Below are 26,336 nucleotides of genomic sequence, written 5' to 3'. Positions count from 1 at the left end.
GGAAGAAATATGTTTACTCCATATCACACAAATGTTTTACGGCCGTGACTCTTTAATTATGCATGTTGTGAGTTGGGTAACTACGGTGGCCGACAGGTGCCACAACGTGCTGCATCTTCAGAAAGATTGCTGATATAAAAACCCAAATGTTCAACTTGACAACACATGCACATTTAGAGAACATTCAGCAACTTCAGGAGACATGCGCAGCGTTTACTAAAAGCTGCAGAAGCCAAACGCTGAAGAAGCTCAAAACACAACGGAGACCAGGGGACATTAAAGAGTGACGCACACAGCTGGGAGACCAGGGGACACTAAAGAGTGACGTACACAGCTGGGAGACCAGGGGACACTAAAGAGTGACGCACACTGCTGGGAGACCAGGGGACACTAAAGAGTGGCACACACAGCTGGGAGACCAGGGGACACTAAAGAGTGACGCACACAGCTGGGAGACCAGGGGACACTAAAGAGTGGCACACACAGCTGGGAGACCAGGGGACACTAAAGAGTGGCACACACAGCTGGGAGACCAGGGTACACTAAAGAGTGACGCACACAGCTGGGAGACCGGGGTTGCAGTCGAATAGTCCATTTTGCTTAGGAACCTTCCTAACGGAGTGAAATGACCCGGAAGTCCCTCAGTGGCAGCCATGATAAGTGCCGTTCCAATTCTCTACATGATAGGAAAGGAGGTTTCAAACTTCCTTTATAACCTCCTTTAGTTTAGGAACCACTGGACCTCCCTCACCGAAAGGAGAGGAGAAAACGCTGCCCCACAATGCCTTGCAGCCGCAGCATTTGACCCCACACAACAGTCGGCCGTTCACGGAAACAAACGATTATGACGGAGAAATTATATCATGAACGTTACGGTGCTTATTAAGCTTTTTAAAACGTATGTGGTAAGTTGCCAAAGTGCTTTGTTTTGAACGTTCATCAGTATTATAATCAAAAAGAGAAATATGAACGTTAGTTTTTACTGAAATGATCAAATAAAGTCAACATTTCACTGAGCTGTGTGGGGTTTGTTCAACTTTTAAAAGATGTTTGAATGATAAACACAGTGATAGATGTTAAGGACTAACGTTTATAATAAATACATTTGTATTGATTTTAAGATCTTTTCATACAATCATACGTGTTGGGATCATTTGTATTAATGTGGACCGGAGGGAGAGGGTGACGAGCAGAAGTTTCACTTTCCTTTTTTATTTCAATTCCAACTTTAGTCATGAAGAATATGTTTCTCTGTTGTTCATAAAGCATAAAGCAACAGCATCAGAGCACGGTGCAGAGTCTCTAGATGAGTCCCTCCTTCTTATTAAACATCCATGTTGTAGTCCGCTGTATAGAAAACTGTAGTTTCCATAGTTTCCGCACAGCAGCAGACGCACACAATGACGTCCGCTGGCGCATCATAAACACGTCGGAGAGTGAAAGTGCATTCGGATTCTCTAAAGTACCGCAGTCTCTTCTCCTAAATCCTTTTGAATTATCCTATCCACTATCCCTTAACCCCGTGACCTTTCACTCAGAGGTCAAGGAATAGGAGATAGGGTTAGAATTTAGGAGCTGATTTTTGGATTATCCGACCGCAACCCAGGGGTGTTTCTCAATGTCAGGGATGCTACGTAATCGAGTCCCGCCAAAGGACTGTTCCAATGTCCAGGCTCCTTGAAATTCTCCCGAGTCCGGCGTACTTCGTAGCGGGACATTTCGAGGCTGCACATGTGTAGACTCCGCGGTCTTAAAATCCCCACAGTGCTTTATGCACGCACCAATTTCCAAAATCTTTGGCGGTAAATGGCTGAAGCGAAGCAGTACACATTTAAATGTAAGTAGGTACAGTGGCGTAGTAAATGTGCACATGACTTCTGTTTAAAGTTTATAGTCAGTTTGAGTTTTGCCCGTGTGAACGCAAAACGAACCTTCTGAAAAATGAAACAATGGAACAAACGGTCGTCTGGTGCGCACCTGAGAAGCGGACTATTAGGTTTGAATGAGGCCTTAGTGCGTTTTGCACCTAAGTAAATAATTAAAATTAACCTTTTTTTGACTTTGCCTCTTTTATTGATATGTGTGGTTTATGCTATAATGTGCATCAATGTGTAAAAAAGGTTTGCAGACATCAAGAAGGATATATGAAAGGAAAGGATGCACAGAAACACTTTTTTGGAAGACTATGAGAATGAAGAAAGGTGATTGAAGATGAGAAATTATTGTAAAGGTATAAATGTAAATATGTAAGTAATAATTTGCAGAAATTATTTAAAGGATACTCATTGATCAGCGGTAAGTAAGGGGTGGGAATTATAAGCTTTGCTTCCTCCTGCTCCCTTTGGACACATAGGATTGATTATTATTACTATTATTATTATTAATATGAATATTTGTTTTGAACATATACATATTATTATGAATATTGATAAATATTGTATTCTGACAATACGGTATTCTGTTTTTCATATTTTTTATTTGTTTTTTTAATCCGTTCAAAATAAAGATGGAAATGAGAAATGAAATGAAATACACATTTTATTATTGATTGGTGATGGTGATTTTATGATTTTCTTATGGCTGCTCATCCTCAGACTTTTTCAAGGCTGCAAACAGAAGGAGAACATTTAATGTTAGTTTAGTGGTTCTGTCCTGGAGAGATGATCATTTTACAAAATAAAGTTACTCAAGTACATCTTCGCAAATCAGTTATGAATCTTCAAACAAATCGCGCACAATGTAAGGCGGGGCCTCTCATATGACACACACCTGCACACTTGCTAGCCTGTTCCATTCTTCGTTTTCCGATGCTAGGAAGGATTCTTGCCTAGCCTCTGAAGGACCTGACTCGGAAGACATGTCCTACCAAGGAAGCGTCCTCGACATTGAGAAACACCCCAGGGGACACTAAAGAGTGACACACACAAATGGGAGACCAGGGGACACTAAAGAGTGACGGACACAGCTGGGAGACCAGGGGACACTAAAGAGTGATGCACACAGCTGGGAGACCAGGGGACACTAAAGAATGACGCACACAGCTGGGAGACCAGGGGACAATAAAGAGTGACACACACAGCTGGGAGATCAGGGGACACTAAAGAGCGACGCACACAGCTGGGAGACCAGGGGACACTAAAGAGTGACGCACACAGCTGGGAGACCAGGGGACACTAAAGAGTGACGCACACAGCTGGGACCGGAGCGCTTGGTGACGTTCAGGATTATAAAGCTGAATTGGTTGGTTATTGGCTGATGGTTGCACAACCCAAAGAAACATATTGACATCATAAATCTGATCAGCTGATTTTAAGACATTTTTTTTATAAAGATTGATCAGGATAAAAAGAGAGGGGTCTTTAGCCCTGTTTCAGAGTGTCTGAACGCAGATGGGACACGTGGTGATGTAGAAGAGACATGAAAAAGTGGATTTTAAATCATAGGGGACCTTTAAATGATATACACTCTGGAAGTTTGTTCCAAATGTTAGTGGATTAGACGTCTGAAATAGCATAAAATAAGAAATACATGTAACTCAAAATGTTTTACCTAAGTACAGTACTTGAGTACATGACTAAACCACCATTGGGGTTTCCTGTTGTACCTCTTGAATGATATGCCCATTGATTGTTAAATACTCCAACATTGAATAGCTTCCTTCTTGGACACTTCAGATAATCAGGCCGGGTGTTTTTCCGTCGTTGTGCTGACAGATAAACTAACCAAGCCGAGCACATCTCCTACCTGAGGAGCCTGAAGGTTCAGGGTTGAGTCTTGCTTCATGATCTGGGTTTCACCGCTGCTGCCCGGAACCTCTGAACAAACACGAGATTAAAAAAAAACGTTAGAAATCTTCCTGCTCCATTTCGGTCAGTAACTAATTATATTTCAGAGTGTGTGTGTGTGTGTGTGTGTGTGTGTGTGTGTGTGTGTGTGTGTGTGTGTGTGTGTGTGTGTGTGTGTGTGTGTGTGTGTGTGTGTGTGTGTGTGTGTGTGTGTGTGTGTGTGTGTGTGTGTGTGTGTGTGTGTGTGTGTGTGTGTGTGTGTGTGCACGTGTTTACCAGCTGCAGGTTTGCTCTTCTTGGTTGCTGGTCCTGAGTCAGTTTCATTGCTCGTCGCCGCTAAACAAATACATTTGAAAAAGTTTAATATTCATATCACCTGAACATGATCCCTCTGTAGGGTTATAATAGTTTTTCTCAAAATACCAAACAGGTCACTCGTTGTAGCCTCATCCCCCTCTATTTCAGCCCTGATACTAAAGTGCTGATTCTGGCATTTTAAATGTAACCAAGCTGCTGCTGGTCACGCCCCTTTGGAGCTGCTGCTGACCACGCCCCTTTGGAGCACATGCAAGCAGTAAGCTCTGTGAAGAGTGTAATTTAATGTAATGTAATGTAAAAGAGAAGCCTGTCTACCAGCAGATACTCAGCTAAATGCGTGATTAAACTCCGTATCATGTTCCAAATGTGGTGTTATTGTATATGTGAGTGTGTTGTCACAGTGACGTCATAGGCAGACGACATGTTATGGTAACGGGGTATGTGAGCTAGGTGTGTGCTAGCATGTGGGCTACCAATAAAGAGACACGTAATTGTGACAGTTGGACTCACGTGTATTATTGAATAACACGACATGGTGTCAGAAGTCCTGTTGACAGTACGTGGAGTGAGACCGGGAAAAAGTATTGTTTGGAGCCAATTGATTGTGAAAAGGGAAGAAAGAGGACATGGCAGACGAGAATGCTAACGGAAATGCAGCGCGACCCGCGGCGGGACCGAGTGCACGTTTAGCATCCAGCCACCGGAGCCTTTCGACTTTTATTTCAAGACCGCAGGAATGGGCCAAATGGATACGGCGGTTCGAGAGATTTTGCCTGTATCTTTACACATAGACAGGGGTGCCGATTAAAAAGGCATAGCGCGCCGTCAAAAGCTGCTTCACAATTTCAGTTACGTTTCTCCACACCGCTCCACTCCGGGAGAGGGGGGGGGGGGGTAAGTGTCCGGAAAACATGCAGAAACTTCTATGGAGACGTGTGCGGTAACGTATGCGAAAACATTTTCCGAAACGTGTACGGGAAAGAGTACAGAAGCGCTATGTATGCGAAGGATCACATATATCAAATACAAAATGTAATGTTTGTTTAACAATGTTTTCCAGGGGTCTGCTCTGGTTCTGTTTTCTGTCTTATAAGTTATTTTGCATCAAACTTATTTTGCGTCTGCCACCAGCGACTTCTTCGGATCCTGTTTCATTTTGTACTTCTACGAAATAAGTTAAAGAATTATTTGAAACGTTTTGAGAAGGAGGTCTGGCTCTTGTCCAACACACCCCCTACTGAGCTGACCTTTGCTTTTCTCCTGGAATTCCTCCAGCTCGTCTTTGATCTCTCTGAGCGGCTGCTGCACGTCGGCGTCCAGCCTGGGCAGCTCGTTCATCAGGTTGTTGATGAGTGCGATGGAGGCCTCGGTGCCGTAGTACTTGATGATGGCACTGGTCATGTCGCCCAACAGCAGGCCCCCCTTCACGCTCTGAGGGATCTTCTCCAGGTTAAGCAGAAGTTTCTGGAACTCATCGACCGTCAACACGTCCAGGATGGAGCTCAGCACCGTCCTCCACTTCGTCTCCAATGCCTTCAGGTCCATCTGCAGCACAAACAGGAGGAGGTGGGAGGTAACTAAGTACATTTACTCAAGTACTTTACATAAGAACAACTTTGAGGTACTTGTACTTTACTTGAGTATTTCCATGTTATGCTACTGTGTACTTCTACTCCACCACAGTTCAGAGGTACATGGTGTACTTTTACTCCACTACATGTATTTAATACCTTTAGTTACTTTACAGATCTGGAAGAATGATGTGAAATATAAAGTCTTAAATGTCTTAGAGCTCTCTTCTTGCTTTTCTCATACACACACACCAAGATGGCGGCAGGCAGTTCAGGTGCAGTGGCAGCAATCTATCTCTGCATGATTGTTCTAAATATTAAATCATTATCTGCACCAGCAACGTCGCCGAATACCAAACATTTCGGCCATGGTCGGCATGTTATCTACAGTTCATTCATCTGGCACTCCTGGCAGACTCCCTCAAACACAAAAATGGGACTAAAACGAAAAGAGGAGAATATTGGGCTATTTGGCTCTGCTGTGTCTCTTGCTCTCGGGAGATATCCACCCGTGTCCGGGTCCCGGCGTTGTTTCCTTCGACCTGACGGCTGGCGGCCCAGCCGCTGAGCTCCACACGCCATCAGCCGGCTCCCGTAGAGGCTGGCTAGCTGAACAGCTAGCACCACCAGCAGGTCTCTGCGGTCTCGCGCTGACGGCTGCCGACCTAGCAGCAGGACCTCTACCCACACCATCAGAGGACTGCAGGACCGCGCCGAGGGCTGGTGGCCGAGCAGCTGAGATCCACACACCGCCGGCTGTCTTCAGAGGAGACCGGATGGCTTCCACACCATCTAAGGACTGCGGGTCCGCGCCAAGGACTAACGGCCACGCAGCGGAGATTCACGCACCACCGGAGACAACCGGGTACCACCAGACACCACCGGACACCACCGGACTGGCTTCAGAGGAGGCTGGCTAGCTGAACAGCTCTGCTGGAGGATCTCTGTGGGCTCGCGCCGGTGAGTGCTGGCCTAGTAGCTGCTGGCCTAGCAGCCACACCATCTAAGGACTGCGGGTCCGCGCCGATGGCTAGTAGCCTAGCGGCAGAGATCCATAATCCATCAGCTAGCTTAGACTGTTCCACTGTCTACAACGGCACCGAGGTAAAATCTAGAAATCCAGCATTTAAAAAACACAGTTCCACAAAAATGTTTGAAACAGTGAATCAAGTAAAAATAGTGTGAGATCCTCGGTGCAAGCCGAAGGGACTATTCAGTGGACATTTACATTTCCACAGCATCTGCAACAAACATGAACAGCTAGAACATTGAGTCCTATATTGACTGTTTGGGAATATCTGAATCTTGGCTAAAACAGTCGTCACCATCCACTCTTGTATCTATGTCAGGATATAATGTGTTTAGGAAGGACAGACTGAAGGGAACAGGAGGGTGTGTTGCTTTATGTGAGGAATACCTTTACTTGTAGGGAGATTGCTCTCCCAGCTAATATTGAGTTTGATTGTGTTGGTGTGGAAATCACACTATCTGAGGAAATGTCCCTCACCATGATTTGACAACCCACCGCTAAGGTGGATTTCTATGACCAGGTAAAACTCCTAAAAATTCCTGTGACTCCAACAAAGAGCTAATTATTCTAGGAGACTTTAATATCAACTGGAATGATAAACAAAATAAAAAGAGCTTAAAATGTATCATGGATAATCACTACTTAATACAACTAATGGATCAACCTACTAGAATAACCAAAACCTCAGAGACTATGATATATTTAATATTTACAAACAAAGCTGACAGAATAGTTAAAACCTACAACTTACTTCCTGACTGGTCTTTCTGACCATAATCTTATTCTTTTTACCAGGAAACTCACAAAAAAAACCTTTGATCAATGTAATTGAAGATGCGAAAGGTAACAGTAAAAACGTTTGGCTAATCCAAAATAAACTATTAGGTAAACATAAGAAACAGGAAAAATAATGCTCTAGAATTAAAAATCAATGACGCCCTGATAAAAGACTCTGCAGTGTTGGCCAGCTCTCTCAATGAGTATTTTATAAATAGTGCTCTGAACGTCACAAAGCTCTTCCTGCCATCTGAGGTCTCCCCTAGCCCGACTGTGATGGATACACATCCAGTGTTTGACCAGGAGGAAATCAGAGGCTGAGGTAAAAAATATAATCTTAGGGTTAAAAGGTTCTAAGGCTAGGGATGCAGATGATTTCGACACCAACTTTATAAAGACACATTGACAGTCTAATAAAACTAATTAGTATGTTAGTAAATCTATCTATCAGCACGAGGGAAGTTCCATCATCCTGGAAGGTGGCCACGGTGACACCGATCTTTAAATCTGGGGATAAGGCAATAAAGTCCAATTATAGACCAATCAGCATCCTCCCCTGTGTCTCTAAGATAGCTGAGAAATGGGTGTCAAAACTAATTACCAAACATTTAGTCAAAGGTTTCGCTCCACTCCACCCAATGCAGTTTGGTTTCCGTGCTCACCACTCCACTGAGACAGCTAACTGTCTTTGTGGAAAAGGTTCAATGTATGTTGGACACGAGCCCATATGTAGGTGCTGTCTTCCTCGATCACCAAGTGCTCCTTACAAAGCTGACGTATTTAAAATGTTCGGCAGATTCTATACAGGGGGTTACATCTTACTTATCAAACAGAAAACAGTGTGTTTTGGTCAACGGAGTCAAATCGCCCTACCTTGTGAACCCTGTTGGGGTTCCACAAGGTTCCATTCTTGGACCATTACTGTTTTCTCTGTACATTAATGACTTGCCTAATGTATGTCCTGAGTTGAATGTGCAAATGTATGCAGATGATGCGGTCATCTTTGTACACAGGAAAAACACTGAAATGATCTCATCCTGTCTCTCAAAAGCTTTGGACAGAGTTCAACACTGTCTGAACAACATTTGCTTCCAGTTAAATGCAAAAAAAAACAGTATGCATGATGTTCAGTAAACGACCAGTCAAAATCGAAGGATCCAATGTGTTTTTAAGCAGAAATAGAACTAGTCTCCCACTTCAAGTATCTTGGAGTCATACTGGACTCGAACTTGACTTTTAAGAAACATATCAAGAAAGTATCCAATACCGTTAAATTCAACTTGCAAAATGTTAAACAAATGAGACCTTTCTTTACCGTCAATGCTGCAAAGTCATACCTCCACTGTATGACTCTATCCCACATTGAATACTGTTTCACAAACTGGTCGTTTGCTTGTGCCACAAACCTGAAACCCATAGAACAGCTGTACGAGAGAGCTATCGAGGTGTTTGACAGAAAGCCACATTCATACCCCCACTGTACCATCCTTGATAAACACCATTTCTTGAGTTTTGACAATTTTAAGTCTTTTAAAATAATGTGTTTTTTTAATAAATGTTTACACACACACACATCAAACTGCCCGATTACCCCCTCTTTGATTAGTTTTATGAAGGAGATGTCCGGTCACCAGGGTGCATGATGTGAGTCTGTTGGTGGTCTGCTCAGCTCCGCTCTCTGTGTGTGTGTGTGTTCTGAGTGTGTGTTTCCCTTTAAACCAGCAGGTACTCTGAGAGTCACGGACATGAATTCATAGATCAAAGCAGACTGTTTCAAAGACTCTCCTGTTTTGCCAATCCGGTGCTTAAACAAGTAGCTCTACACCCCAAAATATATCTCAAATAATGTAGGCCTATGCACTGTCATATCCCCACATAAACATAACAGTCTGCAATGAAATGGTTGTGTGCTCCACTTCGTCCTTGGCGCACCGGTAACTTTCTCAAAAACAAAAAGTCGGGATAACAGGTTAGTTTCTCGTGCTTTTTTTCATGTCCCTTTAGGAGCTCCGTACGGATGTATTACAAATCATTAGCGAAAGAATGAAGTAGAATGAAGAGTTGAACTGTGTCGTGTAAAGTATAAATACTCAACTACATGAAAGTCAGAGCCACCTGTCGTCGGTGAAACCTCCTCCTGACTGCAGAACGTCACTCATTTGATTTGTTTAATGTTTTTTAACGCGCGTCGTCTGATAGTATATTCATATGTGCGGGCCACTAGAGTCTATATGCTGTCCAGATTAACAGCAGCATGAAAATAACCTGCTGATGCTATAGTTTATACACTCCTGTATATACGCCTCAGTGTATTTATTTGTATTTATACATTTTACATTTATACCTTTACTTGTATATTTGTATAGTGCATTTATTTTGTACAGACTGCTGATAGATGTGTATATAACTGACTGTTTGCACTCTGGTTAGACCCTGTTACACTCTGCTTGCATTATGTAATGACAATAAAGTAATCTAATCAAATCTAATCTAACAGCATTAGATTTGTGTTTACAGTTTTTAGTCCATTTGAGTTTTGCCCGTGTGAACGCAAACCGAACCTTCTGAAAAATGAAACAATGAAACAAACTGTCGTCTGGTGCGCAGCAGAGAAGCGGACTATTAGGTGTGAATGCGAGCTAAAGTCACCCTTAGAGTAACCCTTAGAGTAACCCCTAAAGTCCCCCTTAAGGAAGTTCATAATCATATTTATCATAGATTCTTTTTCAGAACAAACTGAGTGTAAACTTACTGCGTCTCTTCCTTCAACCTCAGTCCGGGTTTTCACTCTTTGAATATGTATAAATCAGATTTAGAAAGAGGAAGGTGCAGTCAGGTAGAGCAGCAGGTGCAGCAGGTGCAGTCAGGTAGAGCAGCAGGTGAAGTCTGAGCCTGTTTGGATCTTACCTAATGCCCTGTTAATTTGGAATAGTACAAATATATAACGGAGAAGGGGGCGTTATATTCTCCAAACTTTCAGTCACAATTCCAAACCACGCCCTATCCACTCCCCCTCCGTGATGGAGTGAACTCCGTCTGTCGTCTCACTCGCAGCTCACCGAGGCTCCATCCTGTCAGATGGAGGGAGTAAATACAGCAGCAAGCTTTGGGACGGCCTCCTCTCTCTCCGGCAGAAAAAGGAAATGCCGTAATACGTAACAACGGTTTTAAATCAGCATCTCTTGGATTAAAAATAACAAAAAATAAAACTCTAAAAATCTTTTATGGCATATACTTTTTGTAAACTTATTTTTGTTTTAAAATCTGATGTTAAAATAAGCCGCCTAGTTTTAGCAACATTCAGTGTAAATATACACAACTTTTACCGTTTTCTAGACTAGACAGGAGTAAAAGATCCTAAGTTCAAACAAATACGAGGTAACCATGAAGTTGTTAACATCTGTATGGAGATATTAAATAGCTCTTGTTGTGCAATTTATCAGTGAATGTTTCCACGGAACTGTTAGTAAAGCGTGTTTCCTGACGGACACGCACAGCGTTGAGTCCAGTCAGGTGGACGGAGGGTGCAAATACAGCAGTGTGTGCGTCACTCTATAGTGTCCCCTGGTCTCCCAGCTGTGTGCGTCACTCTTTAGTGTCCCCTGGTCTCCCAGCTGTGTGCGTCACTCTTTAGTGTCCCCTGGTCTCCCAGCTGTGTGCGTCACTCTTTAGTGTCCCCTGGTCTCCCAGCTGTGTGAGTCACTCTTTAGTGTCCCCTGGTCTCCCAGCTGTGTGCGTCACTCTTTAGTGTCCCCTGGTCTCCCAGCTGTGTGCGTCACTCTTTAGTGTCCCCTGGTCTCCCAGCTGTGTGTGTCACTCTTTAGTGTCCCCTGGTCTCCCAGCTGTGTGCGTCACTCTTTCGTGTCCCCTGGTCTTGCAGCTCGAGACCTCCCTCTGCTCACCTGCTCGGGTGTTTTCGCTGTCGGCCAATCGGAGGAGAGCTTTCTTCTTCAGGATGACGCTTCCACCAATCAGGACGGCCGACAGCAGCGCCAAAGAGAGACCGAGCCACGGCCTGTAAGAGCTGCTGTCTGAATACACATCTGCAGACAGAATACAATCACTTTATTACACCAAAAATGAAAAAGTACAATTATTATAATAATTGTAAACTATTCAAGAACTAGATTTTATAAAAACACCCTGCCTCTTTAATAATCTGATTTTAAATGAGATCCTGGAACAATACGGATGTTTACACACAAGCAATGAGAAGAGTTTTAACCCTAAACAGAGACCCCTCCCATCCTGAACACAGGTAGGCTATGTGTGTGTAGCGTTGTTTGATCTGCGGAGATTGAACACACCACAGAATGAGGGCTGCACCACAGTTGCCTCAACGACACCACGACACCCGACCGCTACCAGGTACACCACATTCAGGACTTTTGGCAGCGGACCAGGTCACAGACCCCAGCGTCCAGGCCCTGAAGGGGGCTGACGTGGGGCTGCGTCTGGAGGATGTGGTTTTCGGCAACGTGGGCGTTACTCTCCTGTGTGACGTCTCCACGGGCCAGCCACGTCCAGTCGTTCCCACCAGCTGGAGGTGCTCCGTGTTCGAGGCGGTGCACAACCTGTCGCACCCCGGCGAAAAAACTTCGGTGCGGATGGTGGCCTCGAAGTTCGTCTGGCGGGGGCTCAAAAAGGACGTGAGGGCTTGGGCCGGCACGTGCTTGCCAGCGTGCTAAGGTGCACCGCCACACGAAGGCCCCCTATAGTGTTTCCTGCTGCCTTTGGGACTCAGGGATTTCCCTACCTCCTTATTATGGTGGACAGGACGACCCGTTGGCCGGAGGCGGTCCCACTCGCGTCGACAGCGGCGGCGGACATAGCCCGGGCCTTCATTACGACATGGGTGTGTCGTTTCAGCACCCCTTAAGACATTTCCACAGACTGTGTGTGTGTGTGTGTGTGTGTGTGTGTGTGTGTGTGTGTGTGTGTGTGTGTGTGTGTGTGTGTGTGTGTGTGTGTGTGTGTGTGTGTGTGTGTGTGTGTGTGTGTGTGTGTGTGTGTGTGTGTGTGTGTGTGTGTGCCAGCTCAGCTTTCTTTCTTCATAAAGTGAAAGCTAAAGTGTGAAGAGGCGTCCACACGATGGTTCTTCATCTGCAGATGCAAATATAAAAACACAAATGTACCAGAATACATTTGTGTTTTTATATTTGCATAGTTTCTAAAGCTGCAGTGAGTTTCTCCTGATGTTTTTCTCAGGACACATTTGCATGTTTTACCATTTGTTAAATATAGGATGGACCTTTATCTATCCAAGGACATGCACGTGTCCTGGCAGCAACAGGAACACAGGTAGTTCATGAGAACACACTTGTATTTACAGTGTGAATACAATAACAAAAGTAATCTTAGTTAACCTTGATTCCTTGAATGTACTTACACTCACCGGCCACTTTATTAGGGACACCTTGTAGTACCGGGTTGGACCCCTTTCTGAAATACTCAGATCAACAACCATGCCACGTTCAAAGCTTCTTAGATCCCATTTCTCCCCGCACACACACCCCTCCCTCATCCAGCCTCACTTTTCTATTTTTCTCCTCATCTCCGCTGCTGTGTGTGTGTGTGTGTGTGTGTGTGTGTGTGTGTGTGTGTGTGTGTGTGTGTGTGTGTGTGTGTGTGTGTGTGTGTGTGTGTGTGTGTGTGTGTGTGTGTGTGTGTGTGTGTGTGTGTGTGTGTGTGTGTGTGTGTGTGTGTGTGTGTGTGTGTTGGTCCATGTGAAAGTATAGAGGCTCTAAATATTCATATCACCTGAACATTATCCCTCTTTAGGAGATCCTTAGAGATGTTCAGAAGCATTGATCCGATTGGTCTAAAATAAGGCCTTCATTTAGGTTAAAAGACTTAAAGAGCCTGTGACACGAGTTCCCCCCATCATCCAAACCCATCAATTTGAGTAAATATTGTCCCCTTGAAAACCGTTACTGAACTGATTTTGGATATTTGTACTTTGATAACCATTAATCTGCCCTTCAATGTTGACCATTTTCTGGATCTTCTCGGGGATTCTTCAAGTCCCGCCAAATTATGGGTGACGTCAATGCGGGCACAGCGCTCCAGCTGCACCGTTCAGGATCCCAGCATCTGCATGTAAACGCACGATGGGGCACACAGCAGCAAGCTCAGACAGCGATGACAGTTTAATTTTGAACGTGTCTGAGAGCTCATATGAGGCTGAAGCATCGGTTTATGTTGTATCTGTTAGAAGTTTAGGAATTAGGTGCGTCAATATGGGCGATCATACGGTCATGTAGCCAGTGGTGGACTGGGACTACAAATCATCCCGGGACTCTCGACTGGCCCACTTCGGTACCGCCAGTAAATTGTCAACGGGGGGAGTGGGGGATGTGCTAGTGACTTATCCGACCGGCCCACTTCGGTACCGGCCCATCGGGATTAGTCCCGATGGCCAGTCCGCCACTGCACCCAGCCCAGCCCACGTAAACTGTCAACGGGGGAGCCTCGCTGCGGGGAAACGGTGGACCTAGTGTCCCGATCGGAGTGGGAATAATAATAATAATAATAATAATAATAATCCGTGCATTTTATCCATTAATTTCCCAACATTGTGGTAAAAAACCCACAAATTTAATCCATGTTGGTGTACTACTACTACAAAAAGCATCGGTTTGTTTTCTCCTCAGGAAATGCAGAACGGCTCAAACAAACGATTTTTAAATCATCATCCTCACGATCTTTAATGTATCATATGTTCGCCGAATTGACATGAAAGCACTAATAAATGTAGTTTCATCCACTTGAGTTTACAAAAATAATCGATTTTTTTTAATATCACATCCTACTGGAGGAAATTCAGCAGCTCTCACTACCGATTTTTAATCCTAATTTAATCATCATCTTCATCTCGATCATTTATGTTTATGTTCGCCGAATTGACATGAAAGCACTGAAAAATATGAATATACTGTAGTCAACTTCATTAAAACGTTATTAACGTGCCTAAACTCAGTAATTCACCATTTCTACGCATGACAACACACTTTGTCCGTGTTTGGCTCTCTCGCCGCACAGTGAAGCGTTCCCGCGTTGACGTCACTTCCAGCTTCCCCCAAAACCTCAAAATGAGTCGAAGGAATTTCCCAGCGATGTTCGAAATTATTGATATTTTTCGGAACGATATCGCATCTTCTTTTTTAAACTGACGGTTCGAGATTACTAGTAGCCCAATATTTCATTGCACAACAGTTGTTGGGTTCGTGTCACAGGCTCTTTAAATCTATCCAAAAAGTTCTTAGACATTTTAAGGGGGATTTATGTTGTATTGGTTAGATCTGACTTTCTGTTACAGCCGCCGACGTCCCGCCCTCGCTGCATCCGAAGAGGTGATTGGATGAGATCCAATCCCCGCCCTCTCCGGCACATTCCCCGGGGGGAGGAGTACAAAGGCTGGGAACGGAGATCATTCGGGAGGCTCTGTGTTGGGAGACAGACGCCTCTAGCATTGCGATACTTCTTGTGTGTGTTATACTGTTAGCTCCCCCTGTAATCCGCAGATACTTAGCCGAGTGCAAGTAGAGTGTTGTACCTTCGTATTGTGTAACGTTGTGTAGGTGTATTAGCTTAGACCCAGGTGAGTAGCACCTGTTGACCAGCTGTTGTGATCTGTTTAACACACATTAGCTTAGACCCAGGTGATTAGCACCTGTAGACCAGCTACAACTGTGTGTGTGTGCAGCTTCTTGAATCACCATTTGTACCCCGTGTCACGGGAGGGTTTTGTTGTGTTTATAAACTTCCTTGTTAAGTTCTCTCTTGGTGTAATAAAACCACCTATAATTATTACCAATACCACTCTGGTCGTGTTATTTCCCCTTTGGCTCCCCTAGCCCAATAGGGAATGTAACACTTCCCTTAAATACATAATAATCCACATAGCAGAACAGTGTGTGTGTGTGTGTGTGTGTGTGTGTGTGTGTGTGTGTGTGTGTGTGTGTGTGTGTGTGTGTGTGTGTGTGTGTGTGTGTGTGTGTGTGTGTGTGTGTGTGTGTGTGTGTGTGTGTGTGTGTGTGTGTGTGTGTGTGTGTGTGTGTGTCTCTGTCTGTCTGTCTGTCTGTCTGTCTGTCCGTCCGTCCGTCCGTCCCTCCCTCTGCAGCTCATCCAGAATGCAGCGGCTCGTCTGGTCTTCAACCTTCCTAAATGTTCCCACACCACGCCGCTCCTCCGCTCCCTTCACTGGCTTCCAGTAACTGCTAGAATCCACTTCAAGACACTGGTACTTGCGTACCATGCTGTGAATGGATCTGGCCCTTCCTACATCCAGGACATGGTTAAACCGTACACCCCAGCACGTGCAGTCCGCTCTGCATCAGCCAAACAGCTCGCTGTACCCGCACTGCGAGGGGGACCCAAGTTCCCATCAGCAGAAACACGTGGATTTGCTATCCTATCACGTCTCATTCGCGTAGCGTAGCTTAGCTTACAGATCGGTGATATTTGATCATTCTTATTGTTGAGATATAACATACAGAGACATGTATAGTGTATGACTCCATGTATTACTGTGTACCATATTGTCTATGTAAGTAGCTGCGACTACTAACTGCATTCATTGGTTAATGCTGTACCACATGATTGTGATGTCACTACCTGGGGTATAAAACTGTTGGAAGTCACGCCCCTTCTCTCTCTGTCCTCAAGTCTCTTGAGATGTGAGCCTATAATAAATAACACCGTGAACTGCTGAGATTATTCACCTTTCTGCTGCAGGAGACAAAAGGTATAAGTCTAAATCTGCTAACATTTATAGATTACAATCACAAAAGCTTTTACATAAAACGCTGGAAAAAACGGCACTTACCTACAGAAGATTACGTTTGTTATTATAACTTAATCAATATGATTTTAGAGGATCAAAAATACATAGGAGAATAAATAATGGTATTGGCTAGGGCGTAGCTTTACAGCCTTCACACAGATCGCCATTACAGCAGTATGTCTGAACAGGTTAGCAAATGCCTGATAGTTTAAATAGAAAAGACTGCTGTTGGAGATATGGAGGATGTTGAAAACCAACCTCGTCTCCGCGTGTCGTTTGATAAGCTGGGTAAATTCGTACAAAGGAAGGGATTAAGAAACACCAGAATGCAAGTGAAACAATAATCTTGCTTTAATGATACAAGGTAACAATACAAATACAAAGGAATCACGAAGCACTCTGCAGAGTACTCCGGGCTCAGGTTCTACCACCGTGTGAGACAGGTCTCAGGAACGGCCGGTGAAAAACAAGAGCGCAAACCAAAGGAAAACACAGGCTTTCATACTAAAACACAGGAGGAGGTGTGTGCGTGCTTTCCCCCAGAGGTCATCTTATTGGGAGAGACCAACACATGGCCTGTCGCACCCAATCAGTGCGACACAGCAGAAGAAACCCGGAAACAAAAAGTCTCCTTCAGTTTGACGAAGACCAGACACCTTTTGGTGTCTGGTACGAACTTGCTCTAAACAACAAGTTTCCTTATCTTATTTCACATCTTGCAGCCAGCACACACACATCTCCTTTATGGCCCTTTGTCCCTGAGTCCATCTTCCCCCCCTCAGGTTACCACACACAAGTTAAAAGTATGTTTTAAGATATAGTTGTTATAGTTGGCTAAATATACGTAATACATGTAAACTACTTTCATATCAATAATAACGAGGAACACATTACCTATGCTCTTAAGCAGTATTAGAGATGCTTTTCAAATAGTCAAACTTCACACAGGCCCAATATGGAGAACACCCTCATTTGTCCTATAGCCCCTCCATTTGTTTGAGCTATTGTTCACATCTTTACTTCAAATAAAAGGTTTCACATTGTATATTTCCAGCTTCCTTTACACATACTGTTATTATTAATACAAAGTAACCAACCACACACTTCTATTGAAAACAAGTCGATTCCCCTGACAATTGACATGCTGAAACTCCTCGGAATGTGTTCCCTCCTCCAACTCTCTCGTCCCTGTCATAAAAAACTGCTTCCATTTCATATAGAGTAATGAAAGATGTTTAAGCTAATTTCTCCACAATGTTTGTAGCCATTTAGTACCCACACATGAAAGAATAAGAACAGAGGTATAGTTGACCAGTAATCATGTAGCACATATATTTACTGCAATGAAAACACACACACATCTGCTTCAAGCCTGTGTAACGCACCCTCTTCTTTTATGAGGGGAACATTCCAGCGTCTGGCCCTATTCCCAAATAAGGGTGTCCCCTTCTCACCTCTCTCTCTATACACAAGGACTTCACCTCAATATATTGGGGGAGGGAAAAGATACTTTGTCCCTTCAAATTTAACACACATGAATATATATAAGGTGACATTAAAATGAATATACCAGATTTAACTTTCCTGCCATAACACGTTACTTTAATCCTTCAAATAATTCAAATAATCCTTCAATTCCCCCTTTTTGGTCTCGCATTAACGAGACCAACACACATAAGACATTTGAAACAAACTACTGTCATTCTTTGATACTGTGTCTGTCCCCCTTCACTAAACCTTTGGGAGCAGAAAACAACCTCCAATGACAGTGAAGAAACTATCAGAGTGAGAGCCTGAGTGCCAGACAGCAGCATCCTTGCGTGTTGTTGAATCATCAGGGCCCCCCCTCAGCGGAATACGCCAACAAGGGCAGCTGATAGGGAGGGGGAGATGCGGCCTTTCCTTCAAAGGTGGAACTGATGAATCTGATCAGAGAGAAGTAGACTCCTCTGCTGCCTCGAGAAGTCCCCCAGCCCGCTGACGCCTCCTTCCAAGTCGTCTGCTGTAAGGATGTCCGCGAGGTCCTTCTCCTCCAGTCCGCTGATGCCTGCTTCCAAGTCGTCTGCTGTAGGGATGTCCGCGTTGACGATAGCCAGGTCCATCCTGATGTCCTCCAAGGTCCTAGCCGGAGTGTTCCTCGCCGCACACTGGCTCCAGTAGTACCAGATGTCCCCCTTTGCTCCTCGGCGGACGGCATGAGATGTCCTCTGGGTCACTCTGTAGAGGCCGGAGAACCTGGGGTTGAGTCACGTAGGCCTGACGAACTCCGCTGTGTCGGCCTCCTGCTCCTCGGGTCCCCCTTTTGGCGTCAGCAACCTGTGTGGAGAAATCTGATACCCACCCCTCAAGTCTACGCTCAGGGCTTCTGGGCCCTCAGGTGTTTGACCCACCACTGGTAGGCCGCTTCAGAATTCTAATACTTGGCCTGTGTCAACAAAATAAACCCCAACATCTTCAGGTGAACTAAATATCTCAATAGCTCTGAATTCCTGACAAGCATCTGTGTTATTATAAATGAAATCCTTGAGATCCCATTTAAAATCTAAATATAATATGAACTGCTAATGTCTCTGGTAATGGAACAAACTAATGTTATGGATTAAAAACAACTAAAATCATGATACTGACAAAGTGAATAATTTCCAGGCGAGACTGCTTCTACCTGTCACTGCTTGGATATTATCAAGCTGAAAAATGAATACAGAAATCCAACATACTGTCATCAAATGTCTTTCTATTATGACTTTAAATTAAATGTACATCCCCCTAATGATCTAAACAGTCTATGGCTTTTACTTCTTTACCAGGCTAGTTACAAGATGTTGTCTAAATTAAATTCTATCTCATTACATTACTATGTTTTAACTTAGCTGTAAAATGTTCTTTCTACATTTCAAACCTCAGTTACTTTAATACCTGTTGAAATATTACAAAATTGTTTTCATTATCACAGTTCACCTTCTCATTCTCATTCTGGAATGACCTCTCTCAGTAGCCCCTTGGCCACTGATTCTGCATCTGTGTTACCTGTTATAACTCAATCAATATTAGAAACATGTCAACATTAATCAAACAGTATCTTATCCCCAGATATGGAGCAGGTTAAATCTAAAACTGTCAATCAATGGTCAGATTGAACATCTGAGTTGGGGCGGCAGGTTTCTTCCAGTCCCTAAATGAAAATATCCCACACTCCCCCTTTTTACACATGTAAACATGTGTAACAAACTGCTGTATGGGAAGAAAACCTTCAGGTAACCAGTGGTTATAAGAAAATACCAAACATCATTCACAAAAGTATATCCATCATCTTTCACAGTAAACACTCCAGGGAAAAGAAGTGTTCATTTCCAGCTGGCCGTCCTAAAAGAAACAGAATCTTTAGATTTTAGTTTGAGTTTTACATTTGCAAACCGCCAACTCCTGTGGCAATTAGAAACGGGTCACATGTGCATTTTTCCAAATGTGTGAAATTGTAGGAAACCTGTGTTTCCCATGGAGCTCCAAAGTAATGTATTAGTCCAAAGACATGCTCGGTTAGTTATTGTTTTAGAATCATGCAGTTACACTGATCACATGCAGAAATTCATTCACACTCAAACTGTCAGGTTGTAAAGTCAAGTTTGGTCAGCCCCAGAGTCAGTCATTGATAGTGCTTTTCTCAAGTCACACTGTCAGTCAGGGTCAAAGGTCATTTGGTCTCAGTTTCATTGGCCATGTGTCGTGCTCTGCAGAGACTTTGATATTTCAGCATAGGCCAGTATCCTCTGTCTACAAAAATCAGTCATATATGGAGCGCCATCATTTATCAATTCCCGATTACCACCTTAAGTCAGATATCTCTAACTTGTCATCGGGACGGCTGCTTCCCACATTTCCTGCAACTTGGTACAAAACTCACTTCATAATAGTACTACTACTACTGCAATTTATTTACAACTAAGTAGTATTAAAATGTCTAAGAAATCTAATTCAGAAACTTGTGTACATAACTATTATCTTAAGTCAAAACATTACTAGGATCTGTGTAGCTCTGCATTTCATAGCTCATTATACTCATTTATCTTCAATTCTGGTCTACTTAAAAACAATGTTAAACTCTTTAGCAGTGTGTGGAACCTTGGGTGTCCGAACATGCAACCATCACCCTTTACTTTACCAAGGATTAAAAACAGTTTCCATCCTAAAGCCCTCCTATGGTAATAACTATGCCACAATGGTGAAATCAATATTGTAACAACTGAGATCACTACTTTATTCACACATGAATAAAAATCTCTTGAAGAATGATTTATTAATATGATGGAAAGATTGAAGAATATGGTTCTACACTGTGCTACTCCAAAACACCCCCTGCTTAAAGTGTAGTGCATATTTCCCTCATGTCTCCCCCTTTAACCCTCAGTGTGTTTTTAGGATGATTTTCTCATTTTACCTTAATATTTTCCTCTTTACTGCTATTTTGAATTTACCAATCGATTAATTCATGGTTAATACCTCGTTTTATCTTTACTTATTTATCAAGTCAATTCAAGTTCTGTAAATGTGGTGTCTTCTATGTGCGTTTTGTGAATAAGTGTGTTTATGTGTAAACTCACTCATTCCCGTTTTCCTTTTCTCCTCCCCTGGTTGTCTCAAGCCGTGACCCCGACCTCCTCACTTCAAATCGACTATGCCAACTCCTCTGATTCTGTCTTCTCTTCAGTCCATCAGCTCTTGAATCCATCCGCTGTAACTGTTTTAGGCAGCCGTTGGCCTGTCACATCTGCAGCCCACATCATGCCACTGTTCTTTGCACTGCTTTGCATTTCATCTCCTCCTTTACAGTCTCTCTGCTGCTTCATGGAGGGCGGATTCTGCTCTCATGTCCCCCACTCTGCTCCTGTGCCAAATCTCGTGGCTCAGCTTCATGCCCTGTCTGAGGGACTGATGAGAGTATTTCTGTATGTCAGCAAGCGGTTTGGTTCTGGATGCCTCAGGTGGACACGGTTCAGCTCCGTTTCTCTGTCTGTTTGATGGAGAAGGAGGAGCCTCCTTTTGGGTTAGGTCTTTTGTCTGCTTGGAGGGACGGGGTCGTAGCCTTTCTAACTCAGAGGGGGAGTCCAGGTCCCGGGACGCATTATCCATAAGAAGTCTAGCACACTGAGATTGAATCAATCCAACCCTTTCCACTCTGTCTCTTTCTAATCATACTATCTGTCTTGGTTGCTAAATGCCATCTAAACAACACCATTAATGTCTACTAATGATATTACAAAAACTCCCTCTATAAATTGTTTCATCCATTGTTACATATCTACCCAACCTGACTCTTTCAGGAAACCATTTTCTTCCATAAATTGAAATACCTGTTTCAAGCATCACATATTTCACACACTACGAAAGAACATCTCCATACTTTCTCCAATATTTTAAATCCCACTGTTACTTAGAACAATAGTAAACCTGCAGAGCACACTGATCAGATCACAGTAATATAATTTGACTCAAGTGTAGGCCCATGTCTACTTTCCATTTTACTTATTACTTTTGGTGAATATTTATTTATACTGTCTAAATTCCTTGTCTATGATGTGCAAAAAGTTAGAGTATAAAAATGTGTTTTTCTTAATGTATTTACACTCCACGGATTCTTGAGTTTACTCATCTCCTGGTGTTGTCGTTCCTAAAAATGTTAGCAAACACAAAACTCCCACTACAACATTTATAGATAAATTGATCTAGCAAAATGAACTCTTTTCTAATTCAAAATGTGACAAAAGAACAATGATTTGTCTTTCACAAGATGGTGGTCTAACAGAATGACTCTTGACCTCATGGGGTCAAATAGATTTAGCCATGAGGCGGCTGACTTTAAAATGAACTGGGACAAAGAAACCACATGCATGTGGGTACATTATAGTTAAGACAAATACCATGAAATTCACAACGCAATGCAACGGTATCAATCAGTTCTCAAAGACTATATTTAAATACCAGCAAATCATTGTTTCTTATTTATTTCAATATATCTACCACTTCAAATCACACCTTGATCTGTTAATTTTCTATGTATTTCGCTCCAACTTCAGATCACTAGAGAAAAAAGCAAGCAGACACCCTCCGGGCTGCTGCTGCTGCTCTCGAGAGGAAAAAGGGTGGGGGGAACTCTCACAGACAAATACTGACACCCCCTTCTCTCTCCCCTGCTGTAGCTCTCAGCCTCTCCTTTGGAAAAGGGGGGCTTCTTTCAACAATTAACACTTCTGCTATCCTTTTATTCAATTTTTTTGCTTGAACCCACTGTCCTCGTAAGCTCTTAACTCACGCTCCTCTCGTTAAAATTCTCCCTTCATTATGACTTCGTATCTATTCATCTGACTTAGGCTGTTTCTGTTACCAGTAAATATTCACAGACTTCATATCTATTGATCTGACTTACTGTCCTTGTTACCAGTAAATATTCACAACACACCAAAGGATATAGTGAGGCCCGGTCACTTCAGAATGACTTTCTGAAGTTTGCGTTACTCTCCTTTGGATCACTTATAAAAAATAACTAATCTCCAGCCCCGTCGAGCTGTGGATTCGTTATTTTGAGTCAGTCTTATATGGAGACTTAATACAACCAACTGACTACTCTTAGACAGTCTAACTGTGGGGACTCAATACCACCACTTTTTAAGCCAGGGACTCCAATACCCTTCCAGCTGTAAGAACTTAATATCCTACCTTTCAACTAAAACACGTATCCGTATTGTTACCAAAAAAACACTGTAAACTTCGTCTGACAACCCTAAAATTTGGAATATGGTCAAATCACAGGTTTCGAATTAAATCTTGTCTGCTCACCTGGTAGCCTATTGTACAGAGCTCTGTTTTTAGTTGTCAGAAGAGGCCGAGATGTTTAGCCCTGGACTATTCCGTCCCTTGCTGCTGGTGGTCTCTTCCCCGAAAACACCCCACTCAGACACGTCGGGTCACCACTTGTTGGAGATTTGGAGGATGTTGAAAACCAACCTCGTCTCAGCGTGTCGTTTGATAAGCTGGGTAAATTCGGGAAAAGGGAGGGATTAAGAAACACCAGAATGCAAGTGAAACAATAATCCTGCTTTAATGATACAAGGTAACAATACAAATACAAAGAAATCACGAAGCACTCTGCAGAGTACTCCGGGCTCAGGTTCTACCACCGTGTGAGACAGGTCTCAGGAACGGCCGGTGAAAAACAAGAGCGCAAACCAAAGGAAAACACAGGCTTTCATACTAAAACACAGGAGGAGGTGTGTGCGTGCTTTCCCCCAGAGGTCATCTTATTGGCAGAGACCAACACATGGCCTGTCGCACCCAATCAGTGCGACACAGCAGAAGAAACCCGGAAACAAAAAGTCTCTTTCAGTTTGACGAAGACCAGACACCTTTTGGTGTCTGGTACGAACTTGCTCTAAACAACAAGTTTCCTGATCTTATTTCACATCTTGCAGCCAGCACACACACATCCCCTTTATGGCCCTTTGTCCCTGAGTCCATCTTCCCCCCCTCAGGTTACCACACACAAGTTAAAAGTATGTTTTAAGATATAGTTGTTATAGTTGGCTAAATATACGTAATACATGTAAACTACTTTCATATCAATAATAACGAGGAACACATTACCTATGCTCTTAAGCAGTATTAGAGATGCTTTTCAAATAGTCAAACTTCACACAGGCCCAATATGGAGAACACCCTCATTTGTCCTACACCCCTTCCATTTGTTTGAGCTATTGTTCACATCTTTACTTCAAATAAAAGGTTTCACATTGCATATTTCCAGCTTCCTTTACACATACTGTTATTATTAATACAAAGTAACCAACCACACACCTCTATTGAAAACAAGTCGATTCCCCTGACAATTGACATGCTGAAACTCCTCGGAATGCGTACCCTCCTCCAACTCTCTCGTCCCTGTCATAAAAAAATGCTTCCATTTCATATAGAGTAATGAAAGATGTTTAAGCTAATTTCTCCACAATGTTTGTAGCCATTTAGTACCCACACATGAAAGAATAAGAACAGAGGTATAGTTGACCAGTAATCATGTAGCAGATCTATTTACTGCAATGAAAACACACACACACATCTGCTTCAAGCCTGTGTAACGCACACCCTTCTTTTACGAGGGAAACATTCCAGCGTCTGGCCCTATTCCCAAATAAGGGTGTCCCCTTCTCACCTCTCTCTCTATACACAAGGACTTCACCTCAATATATTGGGGGAGGGAAAAGATACTTTGTCCCTTCAAATGTAACACACATGAATATATATAAGGTGACATTAAAATGAATATACCAGATTTAACTTTCCTGCCATAACACGTTACTTTAATCCTTCAAATAATTCAAATAATCCTTCACTGCGGAGCTTACAAAATGAAATAACATTTTACAAAAACATATAAACACCCAACCGATTACTGTTTGAGGCGACATTGATACGGCGAAGCTAGATGCTACAAGCTACATGCTACAAGCTACATGCTACAAGCTACGTAGTAGAGATAACTTTATCAGGAAAAACACCGCTAAATACAAAGGAATGCAAATATTATCATGGAAAAAATTACAGCTGATGTTTATCAACTTCCCTCAAGTGAAAAGAGGATATGCTTCCAATCTAAGGCTAAAAACTGGATCAATACCAACCATCCGGGACCAGGACACATCCAATTTGGAAGCTGTATGTTTTTCCATGTTAATATTTGCATTCCTTTTTATTTAGCGGTGTTTTTCCTGATAAAGTTATCTCTACTAGGTAGCTTGTAGCATGTAGCTTGTAGCATGTAGCTTGTAGCATGTAGCTTGTAGCATGTAGCTTGTAGCATGTAGCTTGTAGCATGTAGCTTGAAGCATGTAGCTTCGCCGTATCAATGTCACCTCAAACCCAAACAGTAATCGGTTGGGTGTTTATATGTTTTTGTAACATTTTATTTCATTTTATAAGATCTGCAGTCTTTTCTAGTTAACCTGTTTAGCCCTGAGCCTGTTTTTCAGGTCTCAGGCTCGAAAATGACATTCCCAGAACAAATGACCATATCTTCCCTTCTAAAAGGGTTACATTAATAATCTTTTTTCTCAAAGTAATGATAAACCTGTCAGTTGGATGTAGAATAGTTAGAATCAATATAGATGTTTTTTATTTTAAAGAAAATTCAGATTGAACATAGTAAAAAACTGTAAATTATAGTGTCCGTCCAACATTTTTTTTACTTATAGTGAAAACTACCCTTGGATGATGGTAAGGTAGACAAAAAGCTTTAGGAATCCAAAGTACAACATATAATAAGTACCCTGTATCAAGATTGATGCAAAACAAGTGATATTTGACCTTTTTAGACAGGTTTAGCAAAAAAAACTCCACCTCTGAGGTGATATGGGTGGAAATGGGGGTTTTACCGTTTCTCTGGAACCCATGGGTCGATTTTGGTGATTGACATCTCTTTCTGACCGTTAGAGCCAATAGAATCGAAGGGGAATCTCCCCACTCACACACATACTAAAACAAAAAGGTGGGGGCTTCGCGAACGCAGTTTTGTGTTGGATGTGCAGCAAAGATCAATAATAAGGTTTTGTGAGTGCATTTTGGTGCAGTAGTCTGTCAGCAGTTTACGCTCGTTGCTAATTCAGAGGCTCAGCGTTAGCATTGTGGGGTTTTTGTAGATTTTTTTTTTTAAATGATCAGTTAAATGAGTTTCTTCCCGTTACATGGAAATAAATAATTCATAGTTTATTAAATGAACATGCCCTCAGACACTGTTTCCTGCAAGATGTTGCGGGAGTGCCTCAGGCTTAAATTAAACTATCAAGGTTCAAGGCTCTTTATTGTCACACTAACATAGCTACAGAGTAATTATGTCGTTGAAAAACACAATAATACAGATAAGAAGACAATATTAAAACAATATTAAAATCTACTATATTAAAAGTAATACAAAAAGAAAAATAGTTTTTAAAAGAGTGAGAAGAAAAAGTGGAATAGTGCAATACGAGTCTTTATACAAGTTATTGGAATGCTATATTAGATAATAGATAAATAATGACTAAGTATCA

At 42.7% G+C, this 26,336-nt stretch overlaps 1 protein-coding gene across 5 annotated transcripts in view; it reads right to left on the bottom strand.

Moving 5' to 3' along the window:
• Positions 1-2,520: 2,520 nt before the first annotated feature.
• LOC307019645 (uncharacterized protein) overlaps positions 2,521-26,336 on the bottom strand; it is a 28,140-nt gene continuing 4,324 nt past the window's right edge. The window contains exons 1-5 of one of the 5 annotated variants that reach the window (XM_079650648.1): positions 5,834-6,533; positions 5,351-5,648; positions 4,062-4,121; positions 3,745-3,815; positions 2,521-2,606 (exon numbers count right to left, since the gene is read on the bottom strand). In XM_079650648.1, coding sequence (XP_079506774.1) covers positions 2,601-2,606; positions 3,745-3,815; positions 4,062-4,121; positions 5,351-5,648 — 435 coding nt within the window. In that variant the 5' untranslated portion in view covers positions 5,834-6,533 and the 3' untranslated portion in view covers positions 2,521-2,600. Of the gene's footprint in view, positions 2,607-3,041; positions 3,816-4,061; positions 4,122-5,350; positions 5,649-5,833; positions 6,534-10,233; positions 10,542-26,336 lie in introns of those variants that run through there. The other 4 variants (XM_079650645.1, XM_079650644.1, XM_079650646.1 and 1 more) reach the window with 4 other exon arrangements.

The sequence above is a fragment of the Notothenia rossii genome (genome assembly GCF_949606895.1).
Source record: "Notothenia rossii genome assembly, chromosome: 9".
In the NCBI taxonomy this organism is placed as follows: domain Eukaryota; kingdom Metazoa; phylum Chordata; class Actinopteri; order Perciformes; family Nototheniidae; genus Notothenia; species Notothenia rossii.
The sequence above is the reverse complement of the archived record's forward strand: the minus strand, read 5'-3'. Positions and strand labels throughout refer to the sequence as shown.